Below are 17500 nucleotides of genomic sequence, written 5' to 3' on the forward strand. Positions count from 1 at the left end.
ACTATTTGACGTTAAAATGCTAAATTGATTAAAGTAATATTATTCAAGATTTGTAACATGAGGTATGAGAGGAGGGATCAGATGTAGAATTTGGGTCCACTTACCCCAAAATGGAGGGAGCAAGACCTAATCTCCCCCACCTTCTCATTCCCAAAATGCAGAATTATGAACCCTAATCCTTTTCAGATGAAAAATACAGATCACAAGCCTATGCCAACTACAGGAATACAAACTCCGATCTTCCTCACATTATTTTTGGATTACAGGTTTCAGCTCCGACCACCCCACACTAAAGCATATTGTATAACCAAACTTTCTATTCAAAGAAGGGGCAAACCCAAGCTTTCCCAAAACCGAGAATAGAGAAGCAAGTTTTCTTCAAATTGCAAATACAAAGTCCAATCTGCTACAAGAAACAAGGCGGACTTTAATATTGTATAGTGATATTTTCCATAATTTATGATGACAGTAAATTTGATACATTGAATTCCAAGTAGGGTTATTTATTATTTATTTTCAACATCCAGAACTAAGCTATAGACAAACCACTTAAGAGATACGGAGAGTTTATTGTAAACGTTGTTAATTTTTACTTTATTAATTTGATCACAGTTAATCTGTGTTTCCATGTTTCTTTGATTTTCATTTAGGCAGTTGTCATTCATTCAATCTTTTCCTCCTCAAACGAGAGAGAGAGAGAGAGAGAGAGAGAGAGAGAGAGAGAGAGAGAGAGGCTAATGGAACGGTAAGGCGAAATATAATCTCTACCATTTATTCTTTGAATTTATATCCTTTGTTTCAGAGTTTTGAGGAGAGAGAGAGAGAGAGAGAGAGAGAGAGAGAGAGAGAGAGAGAGAGAGAGAGAGAGAATGTTCTTGGACTTTACCATTGAAGAAGTTGTCATCCAATCAATTTTTCCTTCTCAAAAGAGAGAGAGAGAGAGAGAGGAGCCACAGTTGCGAAAGAGGTGCACAAATTTATAGGTCATTAAACCAAAGTTTTTCTGGGACCTTAATGAAGAATTCGGACCCAGCCCTTTATTGGTGTAAGATACGAACCCGGGGGACATGGTTTGGGTCCGAATTCTCCTTTTGGAGAATACTAACCCAGCGCAAGGTAGGAGTCGGAATTCTATATCTAATCCTAAGCCTTCCCCAGCGTGGAATGCCGACCTAAGGGTCTGAATTCTATATCTGGTGCAAAGTCCGATTTAAAATTTTACATTTGAGCCTAAGCTTCTCTTGGTGTAGAATACGGACCAAAGGGTCTGAATTCTATAATTGCTGTGAAGTCCGCGTTCGAATTCTACATTTGATTCTAGCCTTACCCTAATATAGAATACGGACCTACAGGTCTGAATTCTATATCTGCTGCAGTTCCGAATTAGAATTCTACGCTTTTTCCTAAACCTGCCCCATGTACAGAATACGGACCTATAAGTCTGCATTTTATATCTGCTGTAGTCCCGAATTAGAATTCTGCATTTGATCCCAAGCCTCCCCTATGCACTATAGAATATAGACCTCTAGGTCTGCATTCTATATCTGCTGAAGTCCCGAATTAGAATTCTGCATTTGATCCCAAGCCTCCCCTATGCACTATAGAATATCGACCTCTAGGTCTGCATTCTATATCTGCTGTAGTCCCGAATTAGAATTCTGCATTTGATCCAAGCCTCTCCTATGCACTATAGAATACGGACCTATAGGTCTGCATTCTATATCTGCTGAAGTCCCGAATTAGAATTCTGCATTTGATCCCAAGCCTCCCCTATGCACTATAGAATATGGACCTCTAGGGCTGCATTCTATATCTGCTACGCAGTCCGAATTAGAAGTCTACATTTAAGCCTATAACCTTCCCCTTTTCTACAAACAGGGAGCGATATGCATTATCGTCTTGATCATTGTCCTCGGGGCCATGTTTGGCAAGGTGGAGGACGAGGGCGAGATTCCTGAAAGGAAGCTGGGGAAGATCCTCGTCCAAACGGAGTGCCCGCAGGATTACGGGTCGCGCCCCTTGCTCGTCGTCTCCATGGACGGGTTCCGGGCTGACTACCTGACGAGGAACCTGACGCCGACCCTGCAGGAATTCGCTGACGAGGGCGTCGCCGCCGAGTACATGATTCCCTCGTACCCTACCCTGACTTTTCCCAATCATTATTCTATTGTTACGGTGAGTATAATAATAATAATAACTGCGAAACATTTTCAATCAATATTAATGTTGATTAAAATAAATGCACTGAGAGAGAGAGAGAGAGAGAGAGAGAGAGAGAGAGAGAGAGAGAGAGAGAGAGAATGGTGCTCCATTTACATGTACGTTAGTTCATTAACCTTTTGACTTTTATGAACTAGTGTGGGAGGAGTGATGACTGAGTGTGTGTGTGTCAGTGTCTTGTTATATTTACACTGTGACAGCATATGATGCTTAACTCTAATTCTGGCTAGTGTCTAACTACAGCCGGATATATATATATATATATATATATATATATATATATATATATATATATATATATATATGATATATAACCTATATATATATATATATATATATAACTTATGAATAAAAGCCAAAATTAACGCAGCGTACAAATTTGCATATCTGCACAGGTTACTTATATCTGGTTCAAAACAATGGTAGGCCATTTCAAAGTACAATATGAAGGCTTTTTAATCAGTTATTTTATCAGTTCAAGATAGATTCAGATAGAATCTCAAATCGTTTGGGGGGCCATCCACCATCCCGAATATCAAGCTTAAATTGAATGAAGGATGTGTACAAACTGGGGCCAAAGCATTAGGTAAAGGATCCTTTTAAATGATAATATAAAAATTTTTCAATCAAATATTTTATCAGTCGAAGACAGGGCCGGGTCGAATGTCAGATTGTTTTAAGGGCATTCTTCATTCCAAATACCAAGTTGAAATCGAATGTAGGATTTGAACAAATTTCGGGGCCATCCTTCATCCTAAATATCAAGTTGAAATGGAACGTAGGATCTGCATAAATCTTGAAGCCATCCTTCATTCCAAATATCAAGCTGAAACCGAATGTAGGTTTCGAACGAAACCTGACTCATTCTGAATCTCCTCGACAGGGATTGTATCCCGAGTCCCACGGGATCATTCGCAACAACTTCTTCGATCCTGTTTTCAAGGAGACGTTTTCCTACAAGAACAACCACATGACCGAGGGGAGATGGTGGGGAGGGGAGCCCATTTGGAACACCCTCAACAAACAGGTAAGGTTCTGCTGTCTTTAAATTTCCTGTAAAAGAAAGCTGTTAGACGACTTTGCCTGTCCATACGCATTGTTTCTGTTCGCCTTCTGAGCCTAGAAACTACTAGGCTAATCAAATTGGTATGTTGTCATCCCCCCACCCCAACCCCAATTATCAATCATAGAAATTGAAGCCCTCTAGCCTCAGTAGTTTTAATATGATTTAAGGTTAAAGTTAGCCATAATCGTGCGTCTCTCAACGATATAGGACAGGCCACCACTGGGCCGTGGTTAAAGTTTCATGGGCCGTGGCTCATACAGCATTGTACCAAGACCACCGAAAGGTAAATCTATTGTCAGTGGCCTTGGTTATACGCTGTACAGAAAACTCGATTGCCCAGAAGAAACTTCGGCGCATTTTTTGCTCGTTTCCTTTTGCGACGCGGAAACACAACGAGAGTCTGTCACACGAGAAACATGTTATGAGCCTTTTTTTTTAAAACTTATCTATGGTGATAGAATATCAAAGATATCCAAATCGCAATAACATCGTTACTCATGATGATATGACCTTACAATATTTTAACTTGAGGCTCTTTTTATGTCAATTATGTCTTTGTTAGAATATTTAAAATAAAGTTGAATTCACTTTCGGAGATTTTTGTAAAACTGTACGGGTATATTTTTTTTTATTTCAATTCTCAATTATGCACTAACATGTGTTATTATGTTTTTATGGAATGAAATTCCCAAGATATGAATTGTATTGTTACCTTCTGTTGTTTTATAATGGCTTGTGGTAAAACTAAAAGTAACCGTTAAAACCCACCGTCATTTATTTGTATATTTAATAACAAAAAGGAGAAAATGGATTATGGCTAAAATAGTTTTACTCACCAGAATTGAAGGTCTTTTATTATTTATCACTTTTGTTGGGTAGTCAGTTGCATTAATCCATTGACAGGCAGAAGTCACCTACAAGGAATGGAGGGGGTGGGGGATGAGGGGTGTCCGGCAAGGTTGAAAAGAATACGCCACAATGTGTGCTTGCAATACGAGCCGATAGAAGAAAGATGAGGACATGGCATGGTCTGCTCTAAGTCCATGGCGACACAAACCCAGTCATCTTCTGAGAGTTTGGTAATCTTCATGGCACTGGAAGCCACACATCTTTTCGTAGTATGCTTTTGTTCACGTTCAAGGTTTGAAACATCTGTTCCAAGTCGCCTCCCATCAACAAGATTATTTTCGAGTCAATCACAGGTATGGCGTCATCCTTCTTCACAGGGCAAAAACCGATATTCTGAAGGCGAATGAAAATCTTGATGTAATATTCATATTCACCACGGCAACATCAAGCTGATTGACATTCATCCAATCCTGGTATTTTCGTACAGTGCCCTGATGGTGAGGCGAGACTCAAAATATTACCGGGTCGTTGTGTTTTTATGGGTGTAGTGGCTACAAAAAATTCGTAGAAGTTTAGTCCTTATTATGATGCCAGATACAGAGAGCAGGCTTATATATAACAAATAAACAAGCCTACTGATGGGTGCTTTGTACCTCATTTCGCACTTGTAAAAAAAATTCCTGAAAACATAAAATCCATGTATTAGCTAAGCAGACTAATGACTATCACTTGTGGATAAGCTTAGAGATAAGTATAGACATACGCCATGTTCAGCAATGTTACATTCAATTGGGTCTAGGCTAGGCTAATGAGCAAACTAGATAAGTAAAATGTATCTCACATTTTTGGGTTGGTTTCTTGTACCTGGATTTCGGAAAAAAAAAGTGCTACTTTGTGGATCGTGATAAACTGAATATCTTAAGATTAGCTCATCTCTGAAACTGAACACCTATTAAGCACAAGAAACTTGTGCTGGTGTACAAATCAGCAAATAGTATTACCACAGATTAAGATTTGTACATGTTTATGTCAACTATTTTTTGTCACCTGCGTAGTGTGTACGTAAATGATAGCATCTAAATCCTTTCTTCACATTATATTAGCAATGCTTTCAATTTAACTTTCTAGTCTCCATGAATAAAATTAGTCATGTTTTCCTCTAGGCATTTTCCTGGGAGCGAAGCTCATACGTGAAATACTCGCTGGAGGTGTGGTGGCGTCACAGATATCCGTTACCAAGTGATTACGTTTTCAACACTATAGGCAACGATTGAAACTTACCGACAAAACGGTAATGCAACAAACGCGAACGCGTTAATGGAATCCTAGCCTTAAGCTATACGTTCATGGACACACTCTAAATGCCTCTGTTATTTTTCTTGTGGTGGGGTTCCTCCCCCTCAGGCCCTTAATTGCTGTTCCTCCTTCTGACAATTTTTTCCACATCAACTTGGGTCCTCCTAGCGGTTATCTGACGAATGCAGAATGCAGCCTATTTTGCTATTTCCTTATACCGAATGTAGTAGAGTACTAGCTGTGTCCACTCCTTGCTTTCTTTGCCCTCAGAACGTTTCCCCTCTTGGATGGATTATGGAATTTAGGGCATAGCCCAAGCGCTGGGACCTATAAGATCATTCAGCGCTGAAATGAAAGTATGGCTAGATGGAAAAATGAGAAATGAAATGAAAATGATAAACTGATGACAATCCTGCACTTGAACAGGACTGTACATCAGCAAAGGCCATTTTACTCTCCCCCAAGCATTCCTATCATCTAAAGTTATGAAAAGATCGTTTTGGCCAGGGGGCCGTTTCCCCTATTGACCAGTAGGTATGCCTTGAAGATATCATTAATTGCTTCATCACCCACTTTGGAAAAAAACACCGATGAGATGGCACACATATACCTACACTCACGTACGATTCAGCTTGTGGCAAAAGGGGGTGTACTATCATCAAATTACCACCAGGCTTACCTATTACTGTTATTGGGATGCACTGCTCGTCATCTGACGTCTCCTTTTCTGTATCATAGCTTTCCTCTTTATCCTCAACTATTAGACACTGCGATACCCAAACACAACACTAATCATCACATCTAGGCTATTGCTAACAAAATCAAATAGTCTACTAGCCTAATCATCACCATCACCTGCTCATGAAACATCCTGCAACTTAGGTAGGCCTAGCTTGCCTTTACCTATATCCAGGGCTGCCCGACCACATCGCACATTTCTATGGGATATTAAAGTCGGACGATTAATAATACCGCCTATATGATACCGATAAAGTCTTTTGTGTACAGGATAACACGAGCTCTACCGAACTGACTCTTAAGCAACAATAACAAACGCTCTGATTGGCTCATGTTTCTCGAGAAATGAACAGTCCTTATAACGGCTTACCGACATCAAAGTGATCATTCTCTCGCTTCAAGCAAATAATGCTTGACATTAAAAGCAAATTTTGACCAAAATGGAGGCGGCGTTTAGCGTTATTGTGCATGCCATGTTTTGGTTGAATGTTTGAGAAGGGGATTTATGTTCTAACGCGAGTTTCGTTGGAAGGCGCTTATGTTTCTCGAGTGATAGAGTCTATTCTTTTTTGGTGACTATTATAAAGTGAACGTAGATGCTCACATGAATAGGGGGAGATGATGGTTTTTGTTGTCGCGGGGACGTCGGACGAGGAACCTGAGTGGAATATATACCATACCGACGTCAAGTTTTGTAGTTTTTTTTTCTTTTTTTATTCTGCTGAGTTAATCGCATAACTCTCAAAGCCTATTGACAACCAATGAAAGCAATAAAGAGAGAGAGATAGAGAGAGAGAGACGCATATGATCTATTTGTCTCTTTACGAGACGACAAGCCATCTTTCTCAATTATGACAGAATACAGAATTCGACGAAGCTAACAAGAGCAACAAGTTGACTTGTCTCAATAGTAATTATTAAAATTTTTATTTCTTTCTCTCTAACACTATCGTTAGTTTTTATTTACCTATTTTTTTGGAAAATATGATTCGAGTAAATCACGAAGAATGTTATAGTACGGTATGAAGAAAATTGAAAAAAAAATTGGCTTGTTGATATCTGTTTACTTACGTGGATGCGTTCATTGCCAAGTAAAATGTGGTTTTGACAAACTAAATGATTTCTGTAACGAAGAAAGGTGAAAATTATCGGCATTATTATTATTATTATTATTATTATTATTATTATTATTATTATTATTATTATTATTAATGCAGGGAAAGAAGAGTGCTACTTACTTCTGGCCTGGTTCCGACGCCTTCATCAAAGACGGTCAGCCAACCTACTGGATGAAATACGACGGAGCAAAACCTTATAACGCCAGGATAGAACAGGTAATAATAATATACTATACTTACACACACACACACACACACACACACACACACACACACACACACATATATATATATATATATATATATATATATATATATATATATATATATATATATATAACTGTTTATGAAACATTTGGCTGATTACTGCTTAGAACAGAATGGGAGCCTGTCCCTTGGGTAAAACCTGTGACTTTGTGTGTGTGTGGGGTTAGTCCTATATTTCATGTTTACTGAATGACTGAAAATGTATGTATTATATCTGTAGGTATAATAATGCTTAAGAGTTAGGGTAATTTTTTCACACCTGAATTTTAATTTTGAAGGTACTCGACTGGCTCATGCTCCCAGAAGAAGAGCGTCCACACTGGATTACTTTGTACTTCAGTGAACCAGATTACACGGGCCATGCTCATGGGCCGAATTCTGAGGAGGTAAATTTGTGCATTTTTTCCAAGCAATTGTAAGACTCAAAAATTGTATAAGATTTTTAAATCTCATAGGTATTTAATAAGTATTCTTTAAAATCTTTCGCAAAGGTCTGTATTATTAAGAGGGTTTAAAGCTCTGTGATTTTCATGATTTCAGCTAACTTTTTAGTATCTTTTTATTAGAATGTGATGGAGCCTCTTTTCAAACCTTGTGTTTATTTCCGAAACTTGATCTGTCTTTTAAACTGCATATCTGTTACATAGTTCTTCGGATAACTTTTTATATCTCTTCTGCTTTCGATTTTGTTTCGTGATTTTTGCCTTATAAGTGACTGTGTCTGGAAAATGACTGGAGTTCAGTGACATTTTCAACTGCAACGCCTCAATATCCGAAAATACATTCCATATTTTTATTAATATATTTCCTTAGCCTACACACCTGCCAATAGTGCTTTGATTGATCTTAAATATTCTGCAAATGAATATGAAAACAGAGGCTTCCTACCTTTAATAAGATCCTCGTCAGCTGTACCAAACTAATAACAAAGATAGAAAGAAACAAAATATAAGAACAAAGAAACATAAAAAATCATATGAGCAATTGGAATGAAAACTGTCGGTCTTGGTGTCTTCCTTGGGAATTGAAATTGAAATTGAAAGTGGAATATAAAATTTAGGCCAAAGGATAAGTTCTGGGACATAGGTCATAACACTGAAACAATTATTAGGAGAGGATGGAAAGTAATACGGAAGAAAACGCAAATAAACGGAGGCATGGCAAAATAAACGAAAGTGGTTGCAGCTGGGGCCCGAAGGAAACTGCAAGGAACCTTAAGTGATGTCTACAGTGTACCGTTGGGGGTATCTTCATTTCTTGAAGCGGTCCTCTTGTAGTTGTATAGGTAACCGAGTCCTTTGCTGGTACTGAAGATGAATTCATCTTGTTCTTTGCAGCTTAACGATGAATTGAGAATGATGGACTATTACATCAGCACTCTGCTAGAGGGGCTGGTGGAGAGGAACATCCTAAACTGTGTCAACATCATTCTCTTGTCCGACCACGGTCTTGCTCAAGGAGGTAAGTTCATTGATTGCCTAAGTTACAGTCCTTTCAGGAAATAGCTGAATTACAGCTCCTCGAAGCAAAAGTTGGAATACAGTCCGTCCAGGGAAAAGCAGAATTACACTCCGTTCAGAAGAAAGTTAAATTACAGTTCGCTTAGGAAAAGTAAACCGTGAAATATAAATCATGGTAGATAATTATGACCATTAATTAGATATATTTTATTACAGTCGTGAGAGAGAAGGGTAATTTACCATTTTAGCAGGTGGGTTCAATGGACCATAATAATACAAAATAAAGGTATTTGAATGAGAATACGATCAAACAAGATTTAAATATAATATTGCAAAAATTATTTACAAAACATTGCAATTAGACTTAACGTCAATATAAAAGGAACACAAATGCCATAAAGGACAGGAATGACACAATAGGACAAAATAAATGACAAATGACAAATGACGACAAATGACAACCACGTCTCGAAAAGTAATGACACTAGAAATTAAGAACACTTGAAACAAAAGCACAATTCGTTATTAAACCCCTACAACAATATCACTTATACTTAGCTTATAGATACATCACAATAAAGTGGACTGCTTCCCTGCCGGACACCAAAGTCTTTGGTTTAGTTGCTGAGGATGGGCGGAGCAAGTAAGAACAAGGAGTGTGAAACAAGGCAAACAAGTTTCTGGGAAAGGACAAAGGAAAGTGGTATACAGGGGACAACAGTCAGGCAAAATATATACAATAATTACAATAATGTGGAAGGCGTATTAATTAAAAAAAAAAAACTTTATCAAAATGTTCCATCTTGGTCAATGAACTAATCGAGACAATGAGTTATTTCCGGTAGCATTCAAATATCAAACCTCCTTTCGACATTTTCGAACTAAATAATAGATACCAACAATAAACACTCCCATTACATTCATTCATTTGAAATTTTAGTTTATCATAAAATAATTTTTTTTATTTACTCGAACAGATAAGATCCTGAGCTTGATGGATTATGTTCATGACATCAAAGAGCACGCCTCGTTCAAAGGTGGCGCCAGCGGGAAAATTTCTCTCAAACAACGAAGCAAAGGTAAAGGGAGACTATTTAATTGATTTTATATCTCTGTATGATGACTGAACTTACCTTTGTAGGTTTATGTATGTATTAAGTCTATATATCTATGGACTAAATCTCTCTACTCTATCTGTCTACAAATCATCTTTGTCTGCCTTTGCAGAGAAAATTTTTTGTCTGTCTATTTATTTGTTTATTAAACCTCTTTATTTGTTTATCTATAACGACATCAATATGAAATTTTCCTCTTTTCTCTTATAATTCTTCTGTACATCTTTTTCACTTCCAATTACTATAATTTGGATAGAAGACTCAGTAAAATGCTTGCGAGTATTATTCTTATTTTTATTATTCAGATGAAAAACCCAGTTCATATGGAACAAGCCCACAGGGGGCTTGAAATTCAAGCTTCCAAAGAATATGGTGCTCATTTGAAAGAAGTAAATCCAAGACCTGATTACCCCTCACACAGACGGCGCTTCTCTCTCCTTTTTTCCAGAGGCCGCGCTAGAAATAATGCGCCAGTTGTCCTGCAGACGTGAAGAGATGAGGGTGTACAATCCGAAAGGTCTCCCTAAGAGGGTCCACTTCTCCTATAACAGGCGGATAGAAGATCTCATCATCGACGTCGACCCCGGCTACGCCTTGAATCTCAAGCCGATGGACTGGGTTATGGGCGGAGTGCATGGCTATGACAACATCTTCCCCGAGATGAACGTACGTTTCTTTCTCTCAGCTGGTCTGTGGCGGATGAGGCAAGACAATAAGCCACTGGCGTTTTGCTGACTCCCGCTGACTCTGGCAGCCACCGATAGCTTAGTCGACAGGCAGGCTGGAATCGAACCCAGCAAATGTATATATATATATATATATATATATATATATATATATATATATATATATATAAAGTAATGCTACAGAGGAAAATAAAAACTGCAGTTCTCGTTTTCATTTTCTTCCGTGGCCTTACCTTTATTCATACATAGTATCGCGTTTTACATATTTCGTGATCAAGTTATTCATATATATATATATATATATATATATATATATATATATATATATATATATATATATATAGTATGCTTTAACATTTTATTTTGCTAGTTTAGGTTAATCAAAATTCCCTAATGTAAGTCCAAAGTTCAAAGCAAAATTTTAGGCAAACGGAAATTTCACCAATTTTCTAGTGCGATTCAATTACATCTGCGTTTAACATTTCCAGACTATATTCATGGCACGTGGTCCGGATTTCCAGTCGAGCCTCAAGGTGAAACCGTTCCAGAACATTGAGGTGTATAATCTTATGTGTCACCTGACAGGTGTAACACCTGCTGAGAATAACGGCACCTGGGGTGCCCTCCACCACATGCTGCGGACTCCTCCAGAAGCACCGCAGATCGAGGTGAGTTAAGTATTTAAATGCTTTATATGAAGTGGATTCATAAATGAGTTCCTTTGTGCTTATTCTAGACTAAGAAAATCATACCAGCTTTCACCTTCTTAGAGATTTTCGTGATAATTAGCACTGTAACAGGATAACAAACCAAGTTCGTGACATTTTATATCCTGACCTCCTTTTTTTTTTTTTTTTTGAGGGGCAGGAGGGAGAAAGTTGGGATGGGGGACCTTTGCGGTTGGTTGTCGTTTATATGCTTTAACCCTTTTGAATACTTGTATTTTCTGATGCCTGTTTAGGGATGGTGAGGGTGAAGGCCTGGAAGCACCCCTCCCTTCCTCGTCACCAACTTGTAAACCTTTCTTGTCCATTGTTTTAGCTTACAGGCTCCCTCACTCTTATCTGAATGGTATACTTGAAAACTTAACTAACTTTTCTCCCCAGTCTGTTCATTACTTTTTCTAAGCTTGTCTTTCTGATGTAGGTCTAGGTAAATGCCTCATTTCTCTCTCAAACCGTTCGTTTTATGACTTTTCTTAATATGTCCTGTTTATCTCGTCACATTCTAGGTAACTGATCCATCTCTGGATTTTATGAACTAGCATTCCTCTCTGAACTGCTCATATCTACTTCTTTTGTTTGGGAACGATTCGTTAACTCTGACCGGTCTGCAAATTTCACAGGAACATGAAAGACCGCCAGTTTTGAGATACCCAAGTAACAGCCTTGGGAGCTACGTTGGGGATTCCGGATGCGAGGGAGATGCAACAATTCTTGAGGTGAGTAAGGAAGACCTCTAAAAGCCTTCACAAATGTTGACGTTATGTTGAACTTATTTTGAATAATTTTTGTCAGTGAGATTTGTGTGAACACTGCATCATCAAGGGCCTGGGCTCGTATAAACATATCATAACTGAAGCTATAGATATAAAAATGAGATGGAAAAACAGAAAACTGACAAGAATAGAATAATGAGCCTATCTGATAATGCTAAAGTAAGCTAGGCATAGTGAGAATGTAGTGGCTATTTTTTCCTGATGAGGAGTATCATTGATTTGTTTTAATCTCCTAATTTCATGCTTGCTCCAGAAATGATTGTGGTGGGAATTCCCAGTACTCAAGCGAAACTTTATAATTGCAAAGGGTCTTTGAATTCCGACTATAAGATTGATTAGGTCGGCTCTTCTTGGATAAGTATAATTTTTTTTCACAAAACATAGTATTCTTTTGTATTTGTTTTGTGTTCGGGATCACTATAATGATTCTGATCCTTTAACTTCCAACAAACTTGATAACGAATGTAGAGTAAAAAAATGAAGATAAGATAATAATCTCATTTGTTTTCCGTCTGGCAAAGTTACCTGGAAAAAGACAACAACAGCTTTTTAAGGAAGTTCAACGAGTAAATAATTAATAGAGTAAGAGAGAGAGAGAGAGAGAGAGAGAGAGAGAGAGAGAGAGAGAGAGAATTAGATTTTCACCATTATTTTTACAGAAGCTATTTCTATTTGGTACTGCTGTTTTCGACATAACTAAATGAGAACTGTATTATTATTGAATCTTCAATTAGTTGTTTCATATATGTTCTTGGAGAGAGAGAGAGAGAGAGAGAGAGAGAGAGAGAGCTATTCATTACTGACATTTCTCTCTCACGATCAGCCCTGGATGCCCTCCCTTGACCTGACACAAGAACAGGAGGAGAAAATAGAGACCTACCATGCGCCATGGGGCATCCCCACCATAAACAACAGCGTCGTCAACGTCTCCATCTTGTACCACATGGACCGTATCACAGGTATACTTCACGTATTCGTTACCTTTAGTGTGTTTGTGTGTGTGTGTGTGTGTGTGTGTGTGTGTGGGAGGGAGGGTGGGTTTAAAGTAGAAGGTCTTTAGGAGATCAGCTTTTTATTTCTTCCTCTTAATATTTGATACTAATATGGAAGGAATGTATAAGTCATACGGTTTAATTTGCAGGAAAATGCGCTTTGACACATCTGGCCATTCATGCAAAGTACTGAGATACAGGAAACAGAGGTATTCTGAACAGTCCTTTATGTCATCTTGAATTTTACAACCAATGCATAATTATGATCTGTTTACCTCCGCAGGTTATTCTTCTGCGATACAAATGCCTCTGTGGACAAGTTTCTCCGTCTATCCTTATCAGATTGATAATTTCCGTAATAATCTAGACGGTTCTAGGTGGTCCAGCGATGCAAGATTATCACCTGATATGACGTCTACCTGTACTGCTTACAATGTGCTCAAAAGACTGAACTTTTCCATGTTACCGCTGTTCCCATCAGGTGAGCTTTTCATCATTAACACTCCCCATAGATAATTTCTTAGTGTAATCAATAGATATTCTTAAAAAATGCCCAGAAGACTGAACTATTCCATGTTACCGCTCTACACATCAGATGAGCTTTTTATCATTTCCCTTAGTGTATTCTACAATGTTATGGGTTCCTCTCCCTTTTAGATTATGTAGGTTAAGTGACAATTTCACCATATCACTGTTTTTGATAACAAGGAAAGTCAACAATGATGACAATGACACTATTGCAGCGATCTCATTGCACCTGTGTTGCACAGGCTCATGTGATCCATAAACACTTAACCTGCATTTTACTTTCCTCAGCGTTCAGCCGAAATCACACAGAGGGTTGGGACACGTCTCACCTGATTAGCAATGCCATCCCAGTGAGTCAGGATGTCAGGGACCGATGGCAAGGACTCCTCAGCACCCTGGCCCCGGCATGGATCGAGTCCCAAGGACCCCTGAACTTCGTCCTCGGTCCGGTTTTCGATTACGATTCGAACTCTCATCCGGATAATTTTTCTGCCTTCAGGTAATTTCCGTTGGGGTAAATGAAGGGAGGATTAGCAGGTGGCCTCGTAGCACTTAGCCGTACATGTCTCATTGACCATTGCTTTCCCTCTGCTACCAAGCTTCGGAATTCTCTTCCTTCTTTTCCTGAAAATTAGAATCATCCATCCTTTAAGTGCCAACCTTCTTATCCACTGGCCTGGTCTGGTAGAGGGTACTAGATTGCTCCTCCCATTGAATTTCGAATTAGAAATGTGAAAGATATAATTAGAATTAAGAAAACCTTGTCTTTAATATGTACAGTATACATCTAATTGATTCTTTTATACCGCCAGCAAAAAGCCAGCGGTACCCACTGACCTGTTCTGTGTACTGACCCGATGTCAGGAGGAAGTCAGGACCTTAGACAGATGCCCCTTCGAGGAACTAGACAGCATAGCTTTCATCTTTCATCAAGATCAGCCGATTAGTAACTGCTTGGTAAGTTTTCAGTCAGCAGTCGAAGGTAATAAAAGTCTCTAGGTAAAATTATTCTGGATTTCACTACATTCCAGTTCAGCTTAATGAAAGTCTTTTTGTTCAATAACAGGAATGAGACAGACAAATCTTGTAAAACATTTTATTGTATTATCTGTACCAGAAGTAAGAAAATTGCATTTTTCAAATGTTCCAAGAAATGGGATATTCTTTTTGTTTTTAGAAGTTAAAAAGCTGAAAAATAATCCTATTACATTTAAATGCACTTAACTGAATATACCTTTTCCCATCTTTCTCTTGACATAACCGTTTTATGAACATTTTATGTGTGCAAATCTCTAACGACATTTTCCCTCGTTTCTTCCTTTCCTTCTTTCACAGAGTCTAGACGAATTCGCCCTGAAATTCACCAGCAGAGTGAAGGACGTCGAGTTAGTCACGGACCTCACCTTGTTCCCGAAGGTGCCCTTCGAAACTCGGGTGCATCAGATTCTTCGAATACACCCCCAGCTGTGGCCGCTGTAGCGATGTCGTCCTACATTATAATGCGTCGTTTAATTAAATCGCTCAGTGAGCCGATTGCGACTGCATCTCTTGTGAGAGTGACAGCCTCGTGTGATGTACAGGGCTGTCATGTCACTAATCTATGTTCGCTCACTTCCGAGCGTAAAATCATTATATATATAAATATATATTTATACTGACAGCGGTCTTAAATATTTTGTACACATATTGTGTAATGTTTGTAACATGTACATAACCATATCTTAAATAATATAAAGATGATAGTCGTGATTATTATTTCATAATATCCTTCATTCTCTCCACATAATCGGATCACCATGGAACCCTCTGGTCACCTTCTCACCTACACTATTCTTTTTACCATTTTACTTATCACCACATTTCTCGCCCTTCCAGTTCTCTTTATGTCAGAAACTCTGCAATACTGCTCATCCTAAATACTTCAAACCTGCTCTGTCATTTAGCATTCTATTGGTTCAACAACCAACCAACGTAGGAGTCATTGCTAATTCGTGCAGCGCTCAGCTTGTGTTTGCTAGACCCGAGATTAGCCCCTAGCCTACCGGCCACTAGTCCACCCAACTGCAAATAGGTACCAGAGCTAGTAGGGTCGAAAAATAGGGAGTAGGGCTAGCAATTTCCTTCCTTAAAAACTTGCTTAAAACAGGAAGCTCCACTTTTGTGGCTTCATTTTCTTTATAGGGAAAAAATGTACAGTATATATATATATATATATATATATATATATATATATATATATATATATATATATATTTCTTATACATACATACATATATAATATATATATATATATATATATATATATATAATATATATATATTACGTATATGTCCTCATGAAAGTAATTTTCAAGTTAGTGGCCCCTGATGGCTTGTTCCATAGGAACAGGTTTCATCTACTGAATAAAGTATGCATAAATAAAATATAACTGCCTCCATGATTTTATGCATATAGTGCATACTATATATAATATATATAATATATATATATATCTATATATACATATATATATATATATATATATATATATATATATATATATATATATATATATGTTTGTATGTGATAAGCAAAACTCATGGAGGTAATTATATGTAATTTATACCTACTTTATCCAGCAGATGAAACCTATTCATAAAAAACAAGCCACAGGGGCCCTTGACTTCACTGCCTTCATGAGGAAATATAGTCCATAAATATCTCAGTGCATCTCACGAGATATGTACATGATGGCTCCATCAAAATTCGGGCCCTACCGATGTATCCCTACAAACAAATGTGTAGCAGAAGAACGCAACACGCCTTACTGACTGACGTCACATCCTCGAAGCTACAGAGTGGACTCACGCCATAACTATTATCGCTAAGTAGTTCATCTTTAATCTTTGGCGAAGTCACAGCTATACACATCCTTCGATTCCAGTGTGTTGCGGCTCCGCTGAGGGTAAATTTCCTATTGTGGTTTCTTTGACTTTCTCTTCAAATCTCGGGTTGGATATTTAACTGCGTGAGATTACTGTCACTTGTATTGTGTTCATTCCTGTAATATTTTGCATAAAAATTGCTACTGGGATAACTTTTTAGTTTTCTGTAAAAGAAAACTATTGGGATGGCTTTGTCTGTCCGTCAGCACTTTTTCTGTCCGCCCTCAGATCTTAAAAAACTACGGAGGCTAGAGGGTTGCAAATTGGTACGTATGATCATCAACCCTCCAATCATCAAACATACCAAATTGTAGCCCTCTAGCCTCAGTAGTTTTTATTTTATTTTATTTAAGATTAAAGTTAGCCGTAACCGTCGTCTGGCAACGATATAGGACAGACCGCCACTGTGCGGGGGTTAAAGTTTCATGAGCCTCCACGACTCATATAGCATTATACCGAGACCATCGAAAGATAAATATATTTTCGGTGGTATTGATTATGTGCTGTGCAGAAAACTCGATTGCGCCGAAGAAACTTCGGCCCCTTTTTATATTTTTTATTTTATTTTATTTTTCTTAATTCAACGGCCATCTCCCTGGAGAAGGAATAATGACAAATGGTTTTACCTTTCCGTAAGTAAAGTGTATCAGTGATTTTAGCTTTTAAACATAAGCGTAATAGAAGTGGCTCCTAAAAAAAAAAAAAAAAAAATCATAACTCTTCTGGCATACTTATACTTTAAG

At 38.0% G+C, this 17500-nt stretch overlaps 2 protein-coding genes across 2 annotated transcripts in view; both read left to right on the forward strand.

The window, feature by feature from the left end:
- The window catches only part of LOC135221659 (venom phosphodiesterase 2-like), a 26816-nt gene extending 11234 nt beyond the window's left edge, over positions 1 to 15582 (forward strand). Inside the window, exons 3-16 of the mRNA XM_064259357.1 lie at positions 1879 to 2175; positions 3104 to 3247; positions 7387 to 7503; positions 7833 to 7940; positions 8892 to 9015; positions 9992 to 10093; positions 10578 to 10795; positions 11304 to 11483; positions 12161 to 12256; positions 13137 to 13272; positions 13589 to 13786; positions 14122 to 14332; positions 14646 to 14790; positions 15169 to 15582. Coding sequence (XP_064115427.1) covers positions 1879 to 2175; positions 3104 to 3247; positions 7387 to 7503; positions 7833 to 7940; positions 8892 to 9015; positions 9992 to 10093; positions 10578 to 10795; positions 11304 to 11483; positions 12161 to 12256; positions 13137 to 13272; positions 13589 to 13786; positions 14122 to 14332; positions 14646 to 14790; positions 15169 to 15312 — 2220 coding nt within the window. The 3' untranslated portion in view covers positions 15313 to 15582. The remainder of the gene's footprint in view (positions 1 to 1878; positions 2176 to 3103; positions 3248 to 7386; positions 7504 to 7832; positions 7941 to 8891; positions 9016 to 9991; positions 10094 to 10577; positions 10796 to 11303; positions 11484 to 12160; positions 12257 to 13136; positions 13273 to 13588; positions 13787 to 14121; positions 14333 to 14645; positions 14791 to 15168) is intronic.
- A 1076-nt stretch (positions 15583 to 16658) lies between these two features.
- The window catches only part of LOC135221660 (ectonucleotide pyrophosphatase/phosphodiesterase family member 3-like), a 14736-nt gene continuing 13894 nt past the window's right edge, over positions 16659 to 17500 (forward strand). Inside the window, exon 1 of the mRNA XM_064259359.1 lies at positions 16659 to 16777. The gene's annotated coding sequence lies outside the window, so the exon portion shown is untranslated. The remainder of the gene's footprint in view (positions 16778 to 17500) is intronic.

The sequence above is a fragment of the Macrobrachium nipponense genome, chromosome 3 (assembly GCF_015104395.2).
Source record: "Macrobrachium nipponense isolate FS-2020 chromosome 3, ASM1510439v2, whole genome shotgun sequence".
Taxonomy (NCBI): Eukaryota; Metazoa; Arthropoda; class Malacostraca; order Decapoda; family Palaemonidae; genus Macrobrachium; species Macrobrachium nipponense.